This window comes from Pocillopora damicornis, chromosome 3 (assembly GCF_964200805.1).
Source record: "Pocillopora damicornis chromosome 3, jaPocDami1.2, whole genome shotgun sequence".
Classification (NCBI taxonomy): Eukaryota; Metazoa; Cnidaria; class Anthozoa; order Scleractinia; family Pocilloporidae; genus Pocillopora; species Pocillopora damicornis.
The window spans coordinates 30,892,586-30,910,087 of NC_142672.1; the positions used below are offsets into that span (position 1 = coordinate 30,892,586).

At 38.7% G+C, this 17,502-nt stretch overlaps 3 protein-coding genes across 3 annotated transcripts in view; 2 read left to right on the top strand and 1 right to left on the bottom strand.

Moving 5' to 3' along the window:
- LOC113665083 (O-acyltransferase like protein) overlaps positions 1–1,793 on the top strand; it is a 17,869-nt gene extending 16,076 nt beyond the window's left edge. The window contains exon 16 of the mRNA XM_089200703.1: positions 462–1,793. Coding sequence (XP_089056829.1) covers positions 462–578 — 117 coding nt within the window. The 3' untranslated portion in view covers positions 579–1,793. The remainder of the gene's footprint in view (positions 1–461) is intronic.
- The window catches only part of LOC113680733 (EGF and laminin G domain-containing protein), a 438,917-nt gene that overhangs the window by 386,821 nt on the left and 34,594 nt on the right, over positions 1–17,502 (bottom strand). The window lies entirely within an intron of this gene.
- Positions 3,149–16,633, top strand: LOC113665077 (nose resistant to fluoxetine protein 6). Its single transcript, XM_089200704.1, has 15 exons — positions 3,149–3,465; positions 4,582–4,733; positions 5,181–5,265; positions 5,405–5,534; positions 6,978–7,258; positions 8,197–8,367; positions 8,926–9,019; positions 10,016–10,108; positions 10,716–10,884; positions 11,558–11,637; positions 12,088–12,216; positions 12,610–12,736; positions 13,849–14,056; positions 14,757–14,899; positions 15,535–16,633. The coding sequence occupies exons 1-15, from the start codon at positions 3,216–3,218 to the stop codon at positions 15,649–15,651; spliced, it is 2,229 nt and encodes a 742-aa protein (XP_089056830.1). The 5' UTR covers positions 3,149–3,215; the 3' UTR covers positions 15,652–16,633.

A 17,502-nucleotide genomic window follows, 5' to 3' on the forward strand; every position in this document is an offset into this window, starting at 1 on the left:
AAAAATGGAGCCATTTTTATCTGAGTGTCCAAAACAATCCGGGATTGCTTTGGTTTGCTTTACTTTGGTTTGTGATTGGTCGATAAACTTACGCCACTTTTTCAACCAATCAGTAGATCCATAACTGAAACCAATTTCGACTTGGTTACCCGCGTTTTCCCGCGCTCTAGGTAGTTTTCTTGGCTGTTAGCGATATTTTCCTTCTTCTGATTGACTGGTTTGATTACGTTCAACTTGGTTTTGGTTTTACTACACTCAATCGCAAAGCGCTCCATATGAAAAATGAAACCTTGTAGCGAACACTTTATGTTATCTCTTGGAAGCTACGTTTATATTAGCTTTCCATTCCAGCAAAAATGATTTTGACCATGGACCCGAGAAATATAAAGGCCGTCGCCTTTTCCGGATTAATGTATCGCGGTTTGCTGGTTTAAAAGTAACTGTCTTTGTTTGGTCTCTAGGCTTTCTGTTATGTCGGTGTACTTGGCATTACGTATGCAGGGGCCTTTATTGTGTCAGTGTGTGTGGAATATCCCATGATGCAGCTGGAGAAGTTAATATTCAAAGGCGATAACTGAGCTCAGATGTCATGGCTGGAAGCAAGTGTCTCGCACACTTCATTCGTTGATGCACTATTCTAACACTGACACGTATTGTTATGATCATCATTATGGTCATCACAATACATCCAATGCAATTAATAATTTTTGATAATTAGTCGCTTTTAACATTTTTTGTTGTTAGCATCTGACTTTGTCCTCAATGTAACCTCAAAAGGTTACCTAAGAGAATGAGCGGACAATTCGAACGCACACAGTGATCTTTATTGTTTTTGGATGATAGCGCTAAGACGAAATTTGCTCGATAAGAGTAGCGGTTGAGGTTGCGTGTGTGTGTGTGGTTCGAACTAAAAGAAAATACAACATGAACTAAACTAAGAAAAATGCGTTGCGAAATGTAACATTAACCTAACTAAAAATGAAACGATTGCACGGAAAACTGTATACGAGAACTACACCAATAACAAATACAAAAGGTAAACAACGTAAATGTTAAAGAAATAGATACTTACTTTGGTCTAGCTCCTAATGGTAGCAAATAGCTTGTAGCGATTATCTAGCAGTTACGATTTTGCAGCGATGATTTTGTAGCAGTGATTCAGTTGCGATTGAAATAGAATCTTTACACGTGTACTTAAATGGGAATTGATCGGAGATAAAAACACTTATTGTGTAATAATCATTAACTATTGAAAGACTTATTGATAGAAATGAACCAGAACAAAAACGATAATAAAATGTGTATTAACTAAGCGTTTCGAAACTAACACCCAGAAGCCAAAGGATTTTGCGCAAATGCTAACGCAGGAAACAGTTGTGATTTGCATGATAGTAATTCAAAATGTATGCATTTCTAGATCAGGAATATTTCGGTTTGAAGGCCTGGGTTGTAATCCTTGGCTGCGAAAATAGTTGCAATTTAGAACTTAAGTGATTAGTTAAAAAATTCTCCTTTTACCGGCCATTAATTGATGAGCAGGTAGATATTAAGAATTAGGATAAACTTACTAGATTTCGTTACTCGCCATCTTTTCTGTGATTGAGCAGTGAGTAAAGTGATTACCCAAATAGTGTGTGGGTGTGAACAACAAGCCTCTCTTGTTGTTACGTTTGGAATGACCACTAGATTTGTACTAAAACAATTAGATTCTTTGTTCTCGATTTCTATCGCGTGCTAGCTGATGAGGGAAAGGTGTTTTTACTATGAATTAAAAAATTCTCATAAATAGCGAATACGGTAATCCAAGAGAATATTCTCTTGGGTAATGTCAGTGATCCATGGGGAGAATTACCTTTTAGAGTAATGAGAAGTTGATATGCTCCAAATTAGACTTCCGTAGGGACAAAGGAGTCGAAAGCGGATTATTTTCCTCAGGGTAGCTCACGATTTACATTCATTCCTTGACCAGAGAACCATTTTCTGTAAAATTTCAGTCTACCAGTAGAGTCTTATTTTGGAAATAGATAGGCCAAACAATAATGAGCATCAGGTATGGTTTCAGTACACTCACTGTGCGATCCTAACCAACCAGTGTTCCCCTGAAAAAGTCCACTTTGAGGTTTGCCGATCGCATCCACATCTCAAGAAAATAGACCGCTATTTGTAAATATCAATCAATTTTCCTTCATTTTAGGTGGTCTGTAGAGGAGTGCACAAATATGACCTGTAAAAAACTACTGTAAAAACTAAAGTGATCGACGTAGATTTGTGTCGAGACTCGACACTAATGATGATTTCCGCTGAGGTTGTCGAAAGGATAGTTACTATTAACGACAACAGTCCTCCTCAGAACTACTCCCACCCGGACAATCAGACTGCAACGTTCAATGTTGTTCCAGAACACTCTATAAGCTACTTATACTTTCATCCTTGGTCAATTTGGAACGAGAATATGAGATATCTTATTGAGTGCTGCAAAGAATAGTTTCAAGTCGCATGTAACACAGACATGAAAGAGCATAATGTTGCGACGGACGGACACAGTCCCAACGTCATGATTATGTTTTCGCGTCTTGATGACTTACCATATTATCTTACTTATGGCGCTACGCTGCAAGCACTCCGCTGAAGCTGTAAAGTAGTTTCATGGACACTTTTTTCCATATGGACATTCTTTGCCAGTGGGCGTATAGAAAGTTAAAGGGGAGAGGGTCTTGGGGTTCTGTAAGGGGTTTAAAAGATTCACCCTCTTGTATAAAAATCAAACATACAGAAATTCACCGAAATGGAAAAAAAAAGAGAGAGAGAGAAAAATAGACAGAAATACCAAATAACTTACGTTGTTACATTTTCTTTTTCTCACATTAATCATATTAACCACCAAAGAGAAACAAACAAGTAAAATATTTTCATGATTTATTTTACTTTCCAAGACTGTTCAGGGCGTTTGTCGTTAGTTTTTCAAGATTGCGTTCTAGCTCGATTGCTGATTCTATTTCGTCGTCTCAAGTTGTTCACGGACGAGCATTTCGTTACATCCAAGTGTCAAATTCCCTTACAAACCTTTCGTTGATTCGCGTTGCTCACATAGGGCCTAATCGCAATCTCCAAGAATAGCTGTCGTTTCCAGTCTCTCTCTCTCAGTTATCGAGTGTTATACGCTTTCTCATCGTCATGACATCACATTTCGTTACGGCTCATCGTCCGGCCTCATCATGGCGAGTTGTGCAACAACGAAGACAGCTGCTGTTAAATCCTTTGCTGTGTTCGTCACCTTTTCTGTGCTTCAGAGATGTTCATCTTCATCTCCTGGATCCGTTTGGGAAGGCAACAGTCACATCGCCCGGCAGTTTGGCTTTCCATTCCCATTTCCACTCCCGAAATTTAATTTCTCAGACGTCTCCGAAGAGTGCCAAGCTATCGTCCAGAAACTTTCATCGTTCAGTTCGCCGCTATTCTATAGTTGTGAGTATGACGTGTCTAATTTCCAACTTTTCGGTTAGGAATCTCGAATATTAGCCTTAATAGTTGCGTGACAAAATGACCAACTTAACTCCCCTTATAAACTTTGCCTAACCTTTTTTTCTGTACGAACCGTCCAGTTCTATCTTTAGCATGATGTCATGTGAACCGGTTTTGATATTAGATGTCAGGTGATCAAAAAATCGTGATATCTTTTTTTTACCTTTATCTCACGACCAAAGAGGAAACTGATCGCTGAATACTTCTCTTGGTCTCAATGTTCTCTGATCCCTTTAAGGTCGATTAAACACTATGGATAATTTCGGTAGCTCGATTGAATTTAATTTTATACCTGAGTAAAGGAACAACGTATTTGCGTACGGTGGTTTCTGTCAACTTCTTAAAGGGTCAACTCTCTGAGGCGACGACTATAAATAAATTGTAGCAGTTTAACTACCCCTGAGGTTTGTGCAACGTACTACACCGTCTGGTAGAATCCGCTATCGATCGCCTGTACTCCAGACGATCCGTTCGAATTTCGTCGATACTCTCACAGAGTATGACTTTCAAATATTGAGAGACGAACTTGAGTCATTGTTTTAAGTGTATTTCGATTGAGAGATAACACTCTTAGACTGCGAGTAGCAAACTGGCACTCTTAGAATGAATAGTAGTTCAGCTAATGGTTTTGTCACTAAATACAGTCGATTCTCGCCTTGCGGACACCTCACTATTACGGACACCCCGCCATTGTGGACAAGAGCCAGCCCCCCGGCGAAACGCTGATTGCAACTGCTAATTATGTGTGGGAATGGGAGACAGATAAACCAGCACTGTGTTCAGGTTTTTTAGACAAAAATTGATAGATTGTTTAATTTTTTTAGTCTTTCATCTGCAACTATTTTACATTTTTTTATATTGCAAGAAGTTTATCTTGGCTGTTGCATCATTGGCTGATCTTATTGTGTTGTCTCAGTTGAGATATGGTGTTCTAAATGGTGATAATGGTTATTGTGGTAAAGTCAATCATTTTGATAACTACACTACTATACATTGATAGTTAAAATACTAGTAGTACATATCAACTTACAATAGCTGGTGGCGGTCTATTTACTTCAGATTTGGATGCTATTGGTAAACCTCAAAGTGGACTTTTTCTGGGTAACACTGGTTGGTTAGGATCTTACAGTGAGTGTACTGAAAGTATTCCTGATGCCCACTATTGTTTGGCCTATGTGGCTTTTCCACAGCCTCCCCTAACTATTACTGAGGTTAGTAGTATATAAATTTTAACACAATGTTAAATTATGAATTAAAAATATTTGATTGAGTTCTTACAAAACATTTTAAATCTATTGTATTATAATAACTAAAGAAACTTATTTACCTATTCCACTTTTCCAAGATTTTAAAGCATTTTCTGCTAAATCAGGGGATTGTCAGTTGATCCAATACCAAATGCTCAGAACTTACATTGGAAGAATTGTATAGCAGACAGTAAGCAGCATTTCTAATGAGAACTGGGAGTGAAAGGTTTTAAGCAAAGATAGAATACTGAGCACAGCTGAAGTAAAATAAACAACTCAGGCCTTTGAGAATCAACAATTAGAGATTTATCCAATATCCGGTGGTTAATAAACCCTGTAGGATGTAATGAGTGAGCTTAGATGGTACATAACTGTGCATGCAGTCATCATTTGTCTTTGTTACCTGACTAGTCTATTCCTGTGCGCTGGGGTATTTGTGCTCCAAAACAATGCAGTGAAAAGGATGTTACAGCAGGACTGCAAGATATGTTTACAGGTGTGTACAATCACAATTTTTATACTTAGTCTAGTAAGGTAGTATTCCCAAGATAGTACAAGTCAGGTGAAAGCTGGAATGTCAGAATTTTTGAGTAGTTAAGTCTTGGTTTTATTATTATTTTTTTATTTCCACATAGGAATCAATAAGTATATGAATAGGACAGAGGTAGAATTAAGGCCTCAGAAAGGATATGGACTGCCACCAAGTGGCAAAGCTGTTTACTGTCAGAAGAAATCAGAATACACAACTGGAGTAATACTCACTCTGTAAGTACATGCAAGAATTTTTATTGAGTTATTTTCATTTAATAAAAAAAAAAATAACTATGTTAGTGTACAAAGTGGTATGTTGTAAGCACCAATCACATTGCTGCATTTGGGTATGTATCTTGCACCAATCAGATTGCTGCATTAGGGTATGTATCTTGCACCAATTATATCACAGCATTTAGATATCTCACACCAGTCACAGCATTTAGGGTATGTATCTCATGTCAATCATATCACAGCTTTTTTGCAAATGATGTCATGGAATCAAGGGGCTGTGCACAAAAAATGACATAAACCATAAATTTTGGGCTAATATTGATAAGTGTAGTGGTTTGTGTCCTTTGCGAGAGCCTCGACAGTTGAGGTTGAGATTTACCAGGGTATGAAAGGTTGGCATATAACTTTTTGTATCATTTTAAAGTTAAAACGTGTTTTTTCTGCTCCTTTACACGCAATTCACATGTTGATCAACTTACATTCCATCATGTACTATGAAAACAACATCCAAAGTCTAATCAGAACATACCAAATCACTGCATTACATAACCATTAGGCAATTTTTCATGTGCTTGAATTGTATTCCACTGATCAAATTCTATTTTACCAAATTAGACTTTGCTCCATCATGTGTTGTTTCCTTGTAAACAACCTGCATTTAATCAGGTATTATAACCATATTGTCCAACCCCATTGAAAAAAATTCACATGGAACTAAATGCTACTGATGGTATATTTTCCAAGCAATTCTCCCATGTTTTGACTTACTAATAAAATTGTCTTTTAGCTACCTTGGACTCAACCAACTAGTGTGTTAATTCCTTGTAAACAACCTGCATTTATCACATATTTCTCACACATACAGGTCAAAGTCCAGATAGATAAAAACCAATCAAGAAGCCCTCTTTGAAATATTATCCTTTTCTCTTGTTCAATGTATCTTCACTTATTGGAGATCACAGCATATCCTTGGTTAGGGTATATTGGAAATACATCAAAGTTTCAGTTTGCTTTTTGTTGTGAAAATTATGTAGAATTATATTTTTGAGGCAACTTATGGTAGACAAATAATTTTTGTTTTCTCTCTGTTGGAGGAACGGTAGTTAGCTTAGTTTCTTTCACAACCATTATTTGGTCTCATCATGCAATGCACTCTCCCAATGAGGAATATATGGTGTTGTGTGACAAGACCAAATAACGGGTGTGAGGGAAACAATGTATGTACTGGTTAAGTGGCCTCTTTCCTAATAATCAAATTATAACCAATGTTTTGCACTTTTTTTAAACACAGAGAATAGTTATTGTTCAGATATTAGTTTACAAACAAAAGGGTTTGAAAATAATTTGCATGTAATCAAACACTTTAATCAGATGTCATGTAGTTTTCAAGATGATTAAAACATCATTATTCTTATTATTAATAATTTTAATAACTGTTCACAGGATCTTGTGTGGTCTAATCCTGTGTCTCTGCCTTGTTGGAACACTTTGCGACATTTTTATAAGCTTTTCGAAGAAACCCTCCGCACCTGTCAACAAAAGCAATGGCTTCATGCCAATCAGAGATGACTCCCTGGTAACACTTGAAGGTGATGTTCCTGATTCATTCACAGGAAGTGGCACGCATAGCAGTGACACCACGCAATTTTTGAACCCATCCCCTGAAGTGGCAATTAGTGCATCTTCCAGGCTTTCAAGTTTTCCCCAGAGGAAAGGTGAGCCAAGTAAGTAGAGGACCCTCTAGGACAACGCTATCTAACGGATGAATCGCTTTTCATCGGATCATACTGCGCTATCCATAATATATAGATATCTTTATCCAGTAGATAGCGTTTTCTTCCCTTCAAAGAAGTGAGCCTGTTGATCAATTTATTCCTAAGGATGGGTCTGTCATAGCAGTACTTCCTTATTTGTGAGTGCAGCTCTAACCGTATTTTTCTTTTTACGAACTTCTTTGCCGTTGAATTTGAACAGAAGTCCTTGAAGTAGGATTTTCAAAAGGCAAGAACCTCTGTTTGGCTCTTCAAAATTGCAAATAGAGTCGTAGTTGAAAACAAAAAGATCAGTTGCACGATCCAGGGATGCAATAGGTACTAGCCGCACAAGAACACAATTTGCGAGTTCACCATTATCACGTATCACGTTCAAACTTAACTCTCCAAGATAAAAAAAGAAATAATAATACATTCAACAAACCTAAATTTTTGAAGAAAACCCGAGAATTATATTTTTTGCGAATTTTAGCATCCACTTTAATGGCGTAACGCGTAACATGGCGTCCATTGCTCACAAACGTTCGCTTGGGCCATTACTAGTAGGTTTTTTTTTCTTCTGATCGTCTAGGTCTCGGGCGTCGTTGCTCGCACATCGAACATGTTTGCTTCTTCTTCAGTTTTTGTTCATATTTTTTAGCGAAGTTCAGGCAGCCTTGGTCGGTTTCAGATTTTCTTGACATTGTGGAATTTTTGGCACTCAGATACGCTAATTTATTTATGACAAGGAAGATAGGGGTCAGATATGTTACGAGGGTCCACTGATCAAGAAACTAGAACAAGCAAATACTTTCGGTTTACCGTGCACTGGAACCACTCCTCAAAAATCGTTGATGAAATAAATTCAATCCTTATTTCTTCTATCTTCTATCTCTGTTACATTCTCATAGATGTAGTGGTGCAGTTTTTTCTGTGTTTCTCATTAATTAAAAACACAAGCCGTATTATGGACACCAAAGTCCCTGCCAGTGCCATCACGTCGATCAATGGAATGAGAGTGATGAGTATGTGGTGGGTGATCCTGGGACATGTGTATGGGTTTCAAACTGTATCAGCTATGAGTAAGTATTGTTCACTTCATAAAGCAATTTTTGATCGACTGTTGACAATTGTATGGGTTTGGTTTTGCTCTACTTCGCCGTGATTTTGTAAAAAATACGTTTAATTTTTCAACCAAACAGATTCAAAGTGAAAACTAATCTTGAGTAGGAAAAATAAGAAAGATGATATGTTTTTTAAGCTCGGTAAAGAAATAGAGGAAGAAAAACGTGGATTTTATTGTCCTTTGTACTGACTCGCAGTTGTGATTTCTTTGGTTTTGTTTTTTCCGCACTCTATCGAGCCTACAATTGGCGGAGCCATGAAAATAAGCGGCGAAGCCGCAATTGATCTGGGACGGAAAATTGTCAGCCTCGCCGCTTGTTGCTGCGAAGCGCACAATAAAACCGCCAGTTGGAGTACAATAAAATCGCTAGAATTGGAGTCTCTCCTTGTCTTTTTCCTTTAATGTTTACTATTCGATTCACCTGCGAATGGCATATTTCAAGCTAGATCTTTCCACGGGTACGAAGTACCGTACATCATTCGTATTTTTCTCTTTTTTTTTTTTTAATCTGTAGGTAACCTCCTCCTCCTGCTCCAAATCATACAACGATTTACGTTTGAAGCTATTGGCAATGCTACCTTTTCGGTGGACAGTTTCTTCTTCCTGAGGTATGTAGTAGACGGCTACCTTATTTAGTTTATGGTGTAATTTTTGTATTTATTTCTTTCTAAGGGAGATGTTCATAATGCATAGGGGTAATCAAGACACTTCACAAGGCTGCCCTTCGCAATTTTTTATTTATTTCTACTCTTTTAATACATCAGTATAATTGCAAGTCTAAGAGATCTGTGGTTTGTTGTCGCCCAATCCTAATGAAGGAGTCGTTTCCCTAACGTTTTTAAAGGCCACTCTCTTTACCGGTAGAGGATACTTCTTATCATCGGCAATTTGCGATGGTATTATGCAGAAGGGTGTTTTAGTTATTACTGTGTGCTTACATCTCATGTATTAAATAGAGAATAATACACAGACGCACGTAGATATGGAATTTCTCTTTTAGTGTTCAACTCGGTAGCTCACGAGTGAGCACAGCGAACGCGTAAGATATCGAGTTAAACACGAGAAGAGAAATTCCACATCTAAAAGCAACAGTGTATTATTTTGTTTAGTGTATAAACAAAATACGTTTTTATCAATAAGAAACTCGACTTAATGAATGAATGAATGAATGGATCCACAATCTGCGAAAAAAGGTCGTTAACTGCGTAGGCGCAACAAGAACAAAAAATCGGCGGAAAATGCCATTGCCAAAGCCGAGCAAAACTAGGTTTTTCTATTATTTTGGTTTTCTTCCGCTTCTGGGAAAATTTTTACGTCATCTTTTGTAAGCGATACGAATTATTCAGTGTTGTTAGCAGCCATTATCCGAGAAAATTTCGATAAACGACGTCAGATGGAGAATGGTGAAGGCTTTGTCATTCATTCATTAACCTGACAGATTGGCGCAAAAGGTAAGTTACGTGTCAGCAGCTGATTGTCGGTGTCAAACTCGTGGAAAATTGTCGTAATTTTACGCGTGTGCTGTTACGGCTTCTTTCAGAAAAAGAACTTCTTAATTGTAAAACACAGCAGTTTATGTAATTAACCTTTTTTTTTTTTCACAGTGGTCTCCTGGTTTCGTATTTGTCTTTGCGTCACATGGAGAAGAAAAATGGACAGCTGCCACTTTTTAAGTACTACTTCCATCGTTTTTGGAGGTAAGTCTTTTCCTCGCTTGACAATTTTTAAATTCGTCATCGTTAAGTCCACAGGTTGAAACACTTCCAAATTTATCATCTCTCTTAGTCTATTTACAAACCTCAAAGATCTTCGTGATATGTTGCGTAACAAACCAAGTCGATGGCTGTAGAGGAGATTACCAACAGGCTGAGTTTCAGTAGTTAGGAGCCACATAGAAAGACGGTTTTAATTGCTTTTGTCTATAATTGTAGTTATGACTAAAGCAGAAGTTATTTGTGACGTGCGGCGTTGTGGTTTTGCGTATGCGGCCAGGTTACTGAGATATTTCAAAATGGTGGCGTCCGTACTTGGATTCGAAGGACATTTGCAGATAATTTCCCAGCGCTTAGGTTGGAACCTCAGAACTGCCATAAGTGTCAAATTTTCATCCACCTTCGTAATGGCTGGGATAGAAACAATTTCCCAATGGTTTATGAAGCTTTTTTTACGTTTAAATGATTTTCATTCAGGTAGACATTGATAATTTGCTCTCTCTAGGTCAGTGCCTGATGCATTGTGATAGTTTTTTATAACAAGTTTGGGTAGTGATCCTCGTGTAATGGATTTTTCCATATCTTTCCCCAGATTAACTCCAGCTTACATGTTCGTTTTGTTGTTTTACGACAAACTGAATGGATTTCTTGGTGACGGCCCTCTTTGGTATCAAGCACAGGCAAAGAACCCGTGCGACAAGTATTGGTGGACCAACTTACTCTACATTAACAACTTCTATCCAACTAGCATGAATGCATCGGTGAGATTTTTCCTGAAGTATTAACATTAGAGGGTGGCAAAGTATTTATACGTGACACGCGATTAAGGCTAAAACGGGTGATGTGTGAATTGTGCAGATAGGCGAGCGTAATTCTTGCATTATGAACCAGTGTGTCCGGCGAAAACCTCCACTAAAGGAAGATTGGAATCCTCCTTTAATACATGTGATGCGTGAGACTGAATCAGGAGTTCAGGACTTCCCTCCTGCCTTTGCTTCCCTTACGTCAGTCAGAGCAATTTTTTGGGCATTTCAACGCGATGTCCTGCAACATTGTTTAATCGTGAAGAAGCTGATTAAACGCGCGTAACATCTTGCAACGTCCAAAAATGTTGCAACAAAACTTTGACCATTTTCAACTTGGTCCAAAACCATCCAACATGTCACAACGTGTTGCTACAGGGTGGCCAAAAGTGTGCAACACATTGCTCGCAACAATGTTGCAAGATTTTGCGTTGAAATGTAGCGTGCGTTTGGCCAGGCCTTAAGGCAGCGTCGAGGACCTTCTGCCTGTTTTTAAATGTGGCCAGAAGAATTGTGGCCAGAACTGCAGTTTTTTGAGTACTCCAAATGGATGTACGATGTTTTCCTCTGTAAGTTTTTTGTATGTGTCCAATGGAATTGTGGCCATAACTGCCGATGTTTTTCTCTACAGTGCTTTGGTTGGGCCTGGTACTTAGCGAATGACATGCAGTTTCACATCATTGCTCCCGCTGTACTCTTCGTAGCGTACAGGTATGAATTGAAGAGAGAGTACATCTGGTACTGAAAAGAAAAGTTCGTATAAATGATGGAGCTGACATTTACGGCCGGTCTCTTGCAAAAGCTCCTGTGTCTTAGGAATAAGTCTACTTTGTCCAGGCGGGTATCATTTTCCTCCACATCCCCGTCTTCGCAAATTATACCTTTCACTTCCTTCAACCGTTGAAGATGTTTTCTCTGGAAGTTTACGAAAATCTAAAGACAGTAAAATGCAATGACATTTCATCAATTTTTGACTAGATGAGATGAACCTCTCCGTTTGCTGAAAAGTAAATGTTGAATAACAGGGAAAAATAGGGAAAAACTAATTTAATGTTTTCCTTGGAAATACGTTTTCTTCTATGCAAAGGACTTCATTCTCTATGGATTAGGAAATCTAAGCCAAGGCTTAGTCATCTTCTGTTCTTGTTTGTTTCTTCTTAGGTTTCGTCTTCGAGGATTGATTGTGATTGTTGCGTGCTTACTGAGCATCAGTTTCGTCACCACAGCTGTTATATATGCACATTACAACATTGCTGCCGTTATGCTTAGTAAAGCAGCTCAGGAAGAAACGTGAGAACTCCCTCTTTTGTCTGCTCTTTCACCTTTGCACTTGTGAGGTGTATTTTAATGTATCGTTTTGAAAAGTCACGTGGAAAAATCACCAACCTTGATTGGTTGACTCAGTTAGTATCTGCTGCAAATAAAGGGGGTAAGTTTCTCAAGAAACTCAGGTGTGGCGTCGAAGGAGGTGTTACAAGATAATTTGGTTTTATGTCAACTGAGTTGATAATTTAAATTGGTCACCGTAAAGAGTTTCTAAAGCTGACGAAGGGCTAATGCTCGAAACGTCAGCTTCAGCAATTTACATTATTAACTCAGTTGATAAAACCAAATTATCTAGTATTCGCATGGGCGAGAATCGCTTGGCGATCAACAATGTGTATTTATCTATTGATTTTGCAGCCTGAAACATGTGGATTCCATGTCTCTGACTTACGAAAAGCCTTATTGTCGTATTTCACCGTATCTTGTTGGCATGGTAACTGGCTACTTACTTCTTCACGTAAAGGACTGGAGACTTCCTAGAAAGGTACTTAATTGGCAATCTTGTCACATACATGTTGATGGGCAATTCACTAGAAGAACAGTCAGAGTTGTGTTTCCGTTGCTAGTTGAGGTCAGTTTGCTGGCCTGTTTCAGTCAGCTAGTCAGTCGATCAGCTAGTCGTAAGTCAGTTAGTCAGTTAGTCAGTTAGTCAGTTAGTCAGTAAGTCAGTCAGTCAGTAAGTCAGTCAGTCAGTCAGTCAGTCAGTCAGTCTGTTAGTTCACTAGTCAGTCAGTTAGCCAGTCAGCCAGTCTGCCAGTCTGCCAGTCAGTCAGTCAGTCAGTTAGTCAGTCAGTCAGTCAGTCAGTCTGTTAGTTCACTAGTCAGTCAGTTAGCCAGTCAGCCAGTCTGCCAGTCAGTCAGTCAGTCAGTTAGTCAGTCAGTCAGTCAGTCTGTTAGTTCACTAGTCAGTCAGTTAGCCAGTCAGCCAGTCTGCCAGTCAGTCAGTCAGTCAGTTAGTCAGTCAGTTAGTTAGTCAGTCAGTTAGTCAGTCAGTCAGTCAGTAAGCCAATCCGTCAGGTGGTCATTCAGTCAGTCTGTTAGTCAGTCAGTCTGTCTTTCATACACACACAACCCAAAATCCCTCTATTCGCTCTGACGAAGGGCTCATGGGCGAACGTCAGTTTTGAAGCTCTTTACAGAGGCCAATAACATTATTAACCACGTTGATTAAAACCAAATTATGTTGTCTGTTTTTTGTGTCTATCCCTTTGTCTGTTCTGTCTGTCAGTGTATTTGTCTGGCTGTGTGTTGGTTTGTATATATCTCCTACTGTCGGTCTGCATGTCTCTCTCCATGGTTCTTTATTTGTCTGCCAAGGAGTGATTAACCAGTAACTTCTTCCAAAAAAACTACTTCAGGTGGGTTTAAGAAATAAGATCATCTTATCACTCAGAAGGTGATGTTTTGTTGTGGTACGAAATTCTTCTTGCCATGTACAGCAGCTGAAAGCCGGGAGAGTTACAGACTAGGTCTGACTAGGTTCATAAGGATGGTCCCCTGGTCCCCTGGTCCCCTCCCCCCCCCCCAAAAAAAAAAAACGTTGTTAGACTCCCACGATACAAAGTTGATTCCTGACTGTTATAAAATTTATTGAAGGTTCAGACGTACTTGATCAACATGGCTGGCTGGTGTGTTGCTATCGCTCTCGCCCTGTCTACTCTGTATGGTCAGTACAGAGTCATAAGGAAAGACAATCCCGTGCAATTCTCTCGCGCTGAGAATATCATATACGGAACTTTCTCAAGGTTTGCATGGAGCCTTGCACTAGCCTGGGTGATTTTTGCTTGCCATAATGGGCTTGGAGGTACGTCTTGATTGATAACTGGCTGAGTGTCAAAGGAAGTGCAGAAATTACAATAGATTTTAAAATGCCAGCTCAGTATATAATCACCTCGTTTCTCAAGGGTCTTTTCGATAACTAACTTCGCCCCTATTTTCTACTGTGATTTAATTCTGTTTGCAACATTATGAGAAGGATGATAGAACTCAGAGAGTATTTGTGTTCATTGGGAGATCGTTTTAAGGGACCCAGTCAAGGTTTTGAAGAATCATTTTACAATGCTAAATGAACTGTTCATTATTAACTTTAGTCAAGGATCTGTCTGTAAAAAAAACCTACTGGATTACAGAAGTAGTCCAATTCCTGCAAATGGCAAGTCCAGTAGTGTGAGGTTTATTTTTGTCTAGTGCAGAACAGCCTAGATTTTGTCAAGTATCCTGTATAAACGACAGGTCTCTAAGTGACCTCGGAATGCAGGGATTAATCCGTGTACAGGTGACAATTCATCCATAGTTTTGTACAAAAATAAACAATCTTCCCTTCCCGGGTAATCGATGGTCTAAAGGGACAGTTGGTGTTACTTAAGGTCACTGAGATGTGACCTTAACAGTTTGCATGCCTGGCTATCGAGCCAACGATTTCAGGTGATTTTTATGGTCATATCTAGCGTATCTTTCAATGTTGCATTGAAAAACAATTTTTTTTGGTTTGTTTCTGTTGCAAGGTTTGGTGAATAAATTCCTGTCGGCTCGATTCTGGATTCCACTGAGCCGGCTGACGTACTGTGCCTATCTGGTTCACCCCATCATCATCTTCGCTATGTTTCAGTCTTTTGAGACTGTTCGGGCATATTCTGATGTGCATATGGTAAGTGGGTCATCTAGTACATCTTAATTCTACAGTGAGCCAGGAAAAATGTCAGAGAAATTTTAGGTGAGGGACAACACCGACATTGGGTGAAAACGCTGGCATCATAACGATAAGAAGCTCGCGCTTTTGACCCCCAATAAATTGGCAGGTATATATTTATCATCCTAATGGCTAGTTGTGAAAAATGTAACAATTTTTATTTGAGTGTCCAAAGCAATCAGGGATTGCTTTGGTCTGCTTTACTTTGCTTTGTGATTAGTCGAGAATTTCGCGCCACCTTCTTAACCAAAAAGCGGATCCGTTAATGAAACCACTTTCGACTTGGTTACCCGCGTTTTCCCGCGCTTTAAGTAGTTTTCTTGGCTGCTTGCGATATTTTCCTTCTTCTAATTGACTCGTTTGATTACGTTCAACTTGGTTTTGGTTTTACGACACTCAATCGAAAAGCGCTCCATATGAAAAATGAAACCTTGTAGCGAACACTTTATGTTATCTCTTGGAAGCTACGTTTATATTAGCTTTCCATTCCAATTTTGACCATGGACCCGAGAAGCATAGTGGCTGCCGCCTTTTCCGGAGTAATGTCTTAAGGTTTGTAGGTGTGAGAATAACTGTCTTTGTTTGGTCTCTAGGCATTCTTTTATGTCGGTGTACTCGGCATTTCGTATGCAGTGGCCTTTATTGTGTCAGTGTGTGTGGAATATCCCATGATGCAGTTGGAGAAGTTTATATTCAAAGGCGACAACTGAGCTCAGATGTCATTCACGATTTACATTCATTCCTTGACCAGAACCAAAGCACTTTCTGTAGAAGTTCGGTCTACCAGCAAAGTCTAATTTTGGAAAATATTGCACTCGCATGCAGCACCAAGCAGTGGGAATAGGGGCTTTTTCTCAAGACTTTGAATCTTTGAACAATCTTGAACTGCAGTTGTAATGTGAGGGGAATTAGCGAAGGGAATTTTTATAAGTGATAATTACTTGCGTGATATCTAGCTGCCTGAGTTTTCTTTATATTCCAAAATGAAGTCAAAGTTTGCTTCAACAATTTAATCGATTTCAAATTGTAAGGCTGATTTTATGAGTCTATGAACACGTTTTTGATCAGTTGTTTTTTATTTTTTGACCAGTAATATCTTCTTGTCGGAATTTTCCACTTATTTCAGACTTACTTCGAATTTTCTAACGACTGAAGATTGCAACGAAGATCAATTTAAGCGTTTTATCTGTACGTGGCTAACATATGTAAACTTGCCTATGTGTTTTTTATAACTAGCAAAGCTGGCTCTTATGGGTGAAGTCGAGCTGCGGCGCCCTAAAAATGAGTGATGACACTGTTAGTAGTGACACCGTTATCACGAATCCACAACGTTTATATTTAAAAATGCTTGCAACGCAGGAGTGTTGACAGAAGCTTTTTCCAGGCCCTTTAAAATTTTAAACCGAGAGGTAATTCTTATGCCTTAAGGCACATTTGATATATTCTTGAAAAATAACCATTTGAATCATACGTTTAAAATCTTTTCATTCGCGAAATTCGCCGTCGTCGTCGTCGTCCAAGCTTCAGTAACTTGTTTCAGTCACAGAGTGGTAGCTATTTCTAATTTTATTGTTACTATTTCATTCCTAACAACTCATTATATACTGTGTGAGAGATCAGTGTGTCAAACCTCTTCATTAAACAATATGCAATTATTAGAGTTGAAACTGAATAAAGTTGCATGCTTAAAAACCAGCTGCTACGACACAATTCAAGTTATGCACCACACAACCGTGTCAAACATGACAAGACCATGGTGTACTGTTGGGGATTTATCAAAATGGAGAATTTTTCCCCATGAACGATGATTTTATTTTATTTCCTTTGTCAGTCTCTTAGAGCAAATTTTCCCTTTCTTTCATAACTTGGCGTATTCTTTTTTTTTTCCCGGAAATTGTAATTTTTATGATTAATTGGTAGTAAGACTTCGTGTCATCCAAACAAATCGGACTCCCGGTGCGCGGTCTCACTCACTGATTACAAAACGCATTGAACACCACTCAGTCCTATCACCATCATAAATTAGCTACCTTTTGTCTAAAGGGGGTAAGTTTCTAAAGAAACTGTGGTGCTGCGTCAGTGAGAGAGTATTACTGGGTAATTTAGTATTATGTACTGGATTGGTAGCGTAAATTAGCCACCGTAAAGAGTTTATGAGTCGCTGACTCGAACGATAAAATGCTCTCTTTTCAAAGAAAAAAAAATCCTCAAAGCCTCGTATCAAGATCACATCTTTTGAGATATTTCTGGAAAGAAAAGTTTTGATCGAAATTACGCGTCGGTGGATGCCAGTGTGGGATCATTTTGAGATTTTTATCGTCACTTGTAGTGTCACGGCAAGAACTGAAAAGTTAAATCTTCGGATCTACATAATTTACTTAATTAGACCGTAAAATGCTCTCTTCAAAAAAAATTTTCCTCTCTAGGTAAAATTTCCGCTCAGCCCCATACTAAATTATGCATTCAGTTCTTGGACAGAGAAAACAATGACTAAACAATACATTGCCATTGGGAAAACAGATTTGTTTTACAATAGTATGGGGCTGTGCGGAAATTTGACC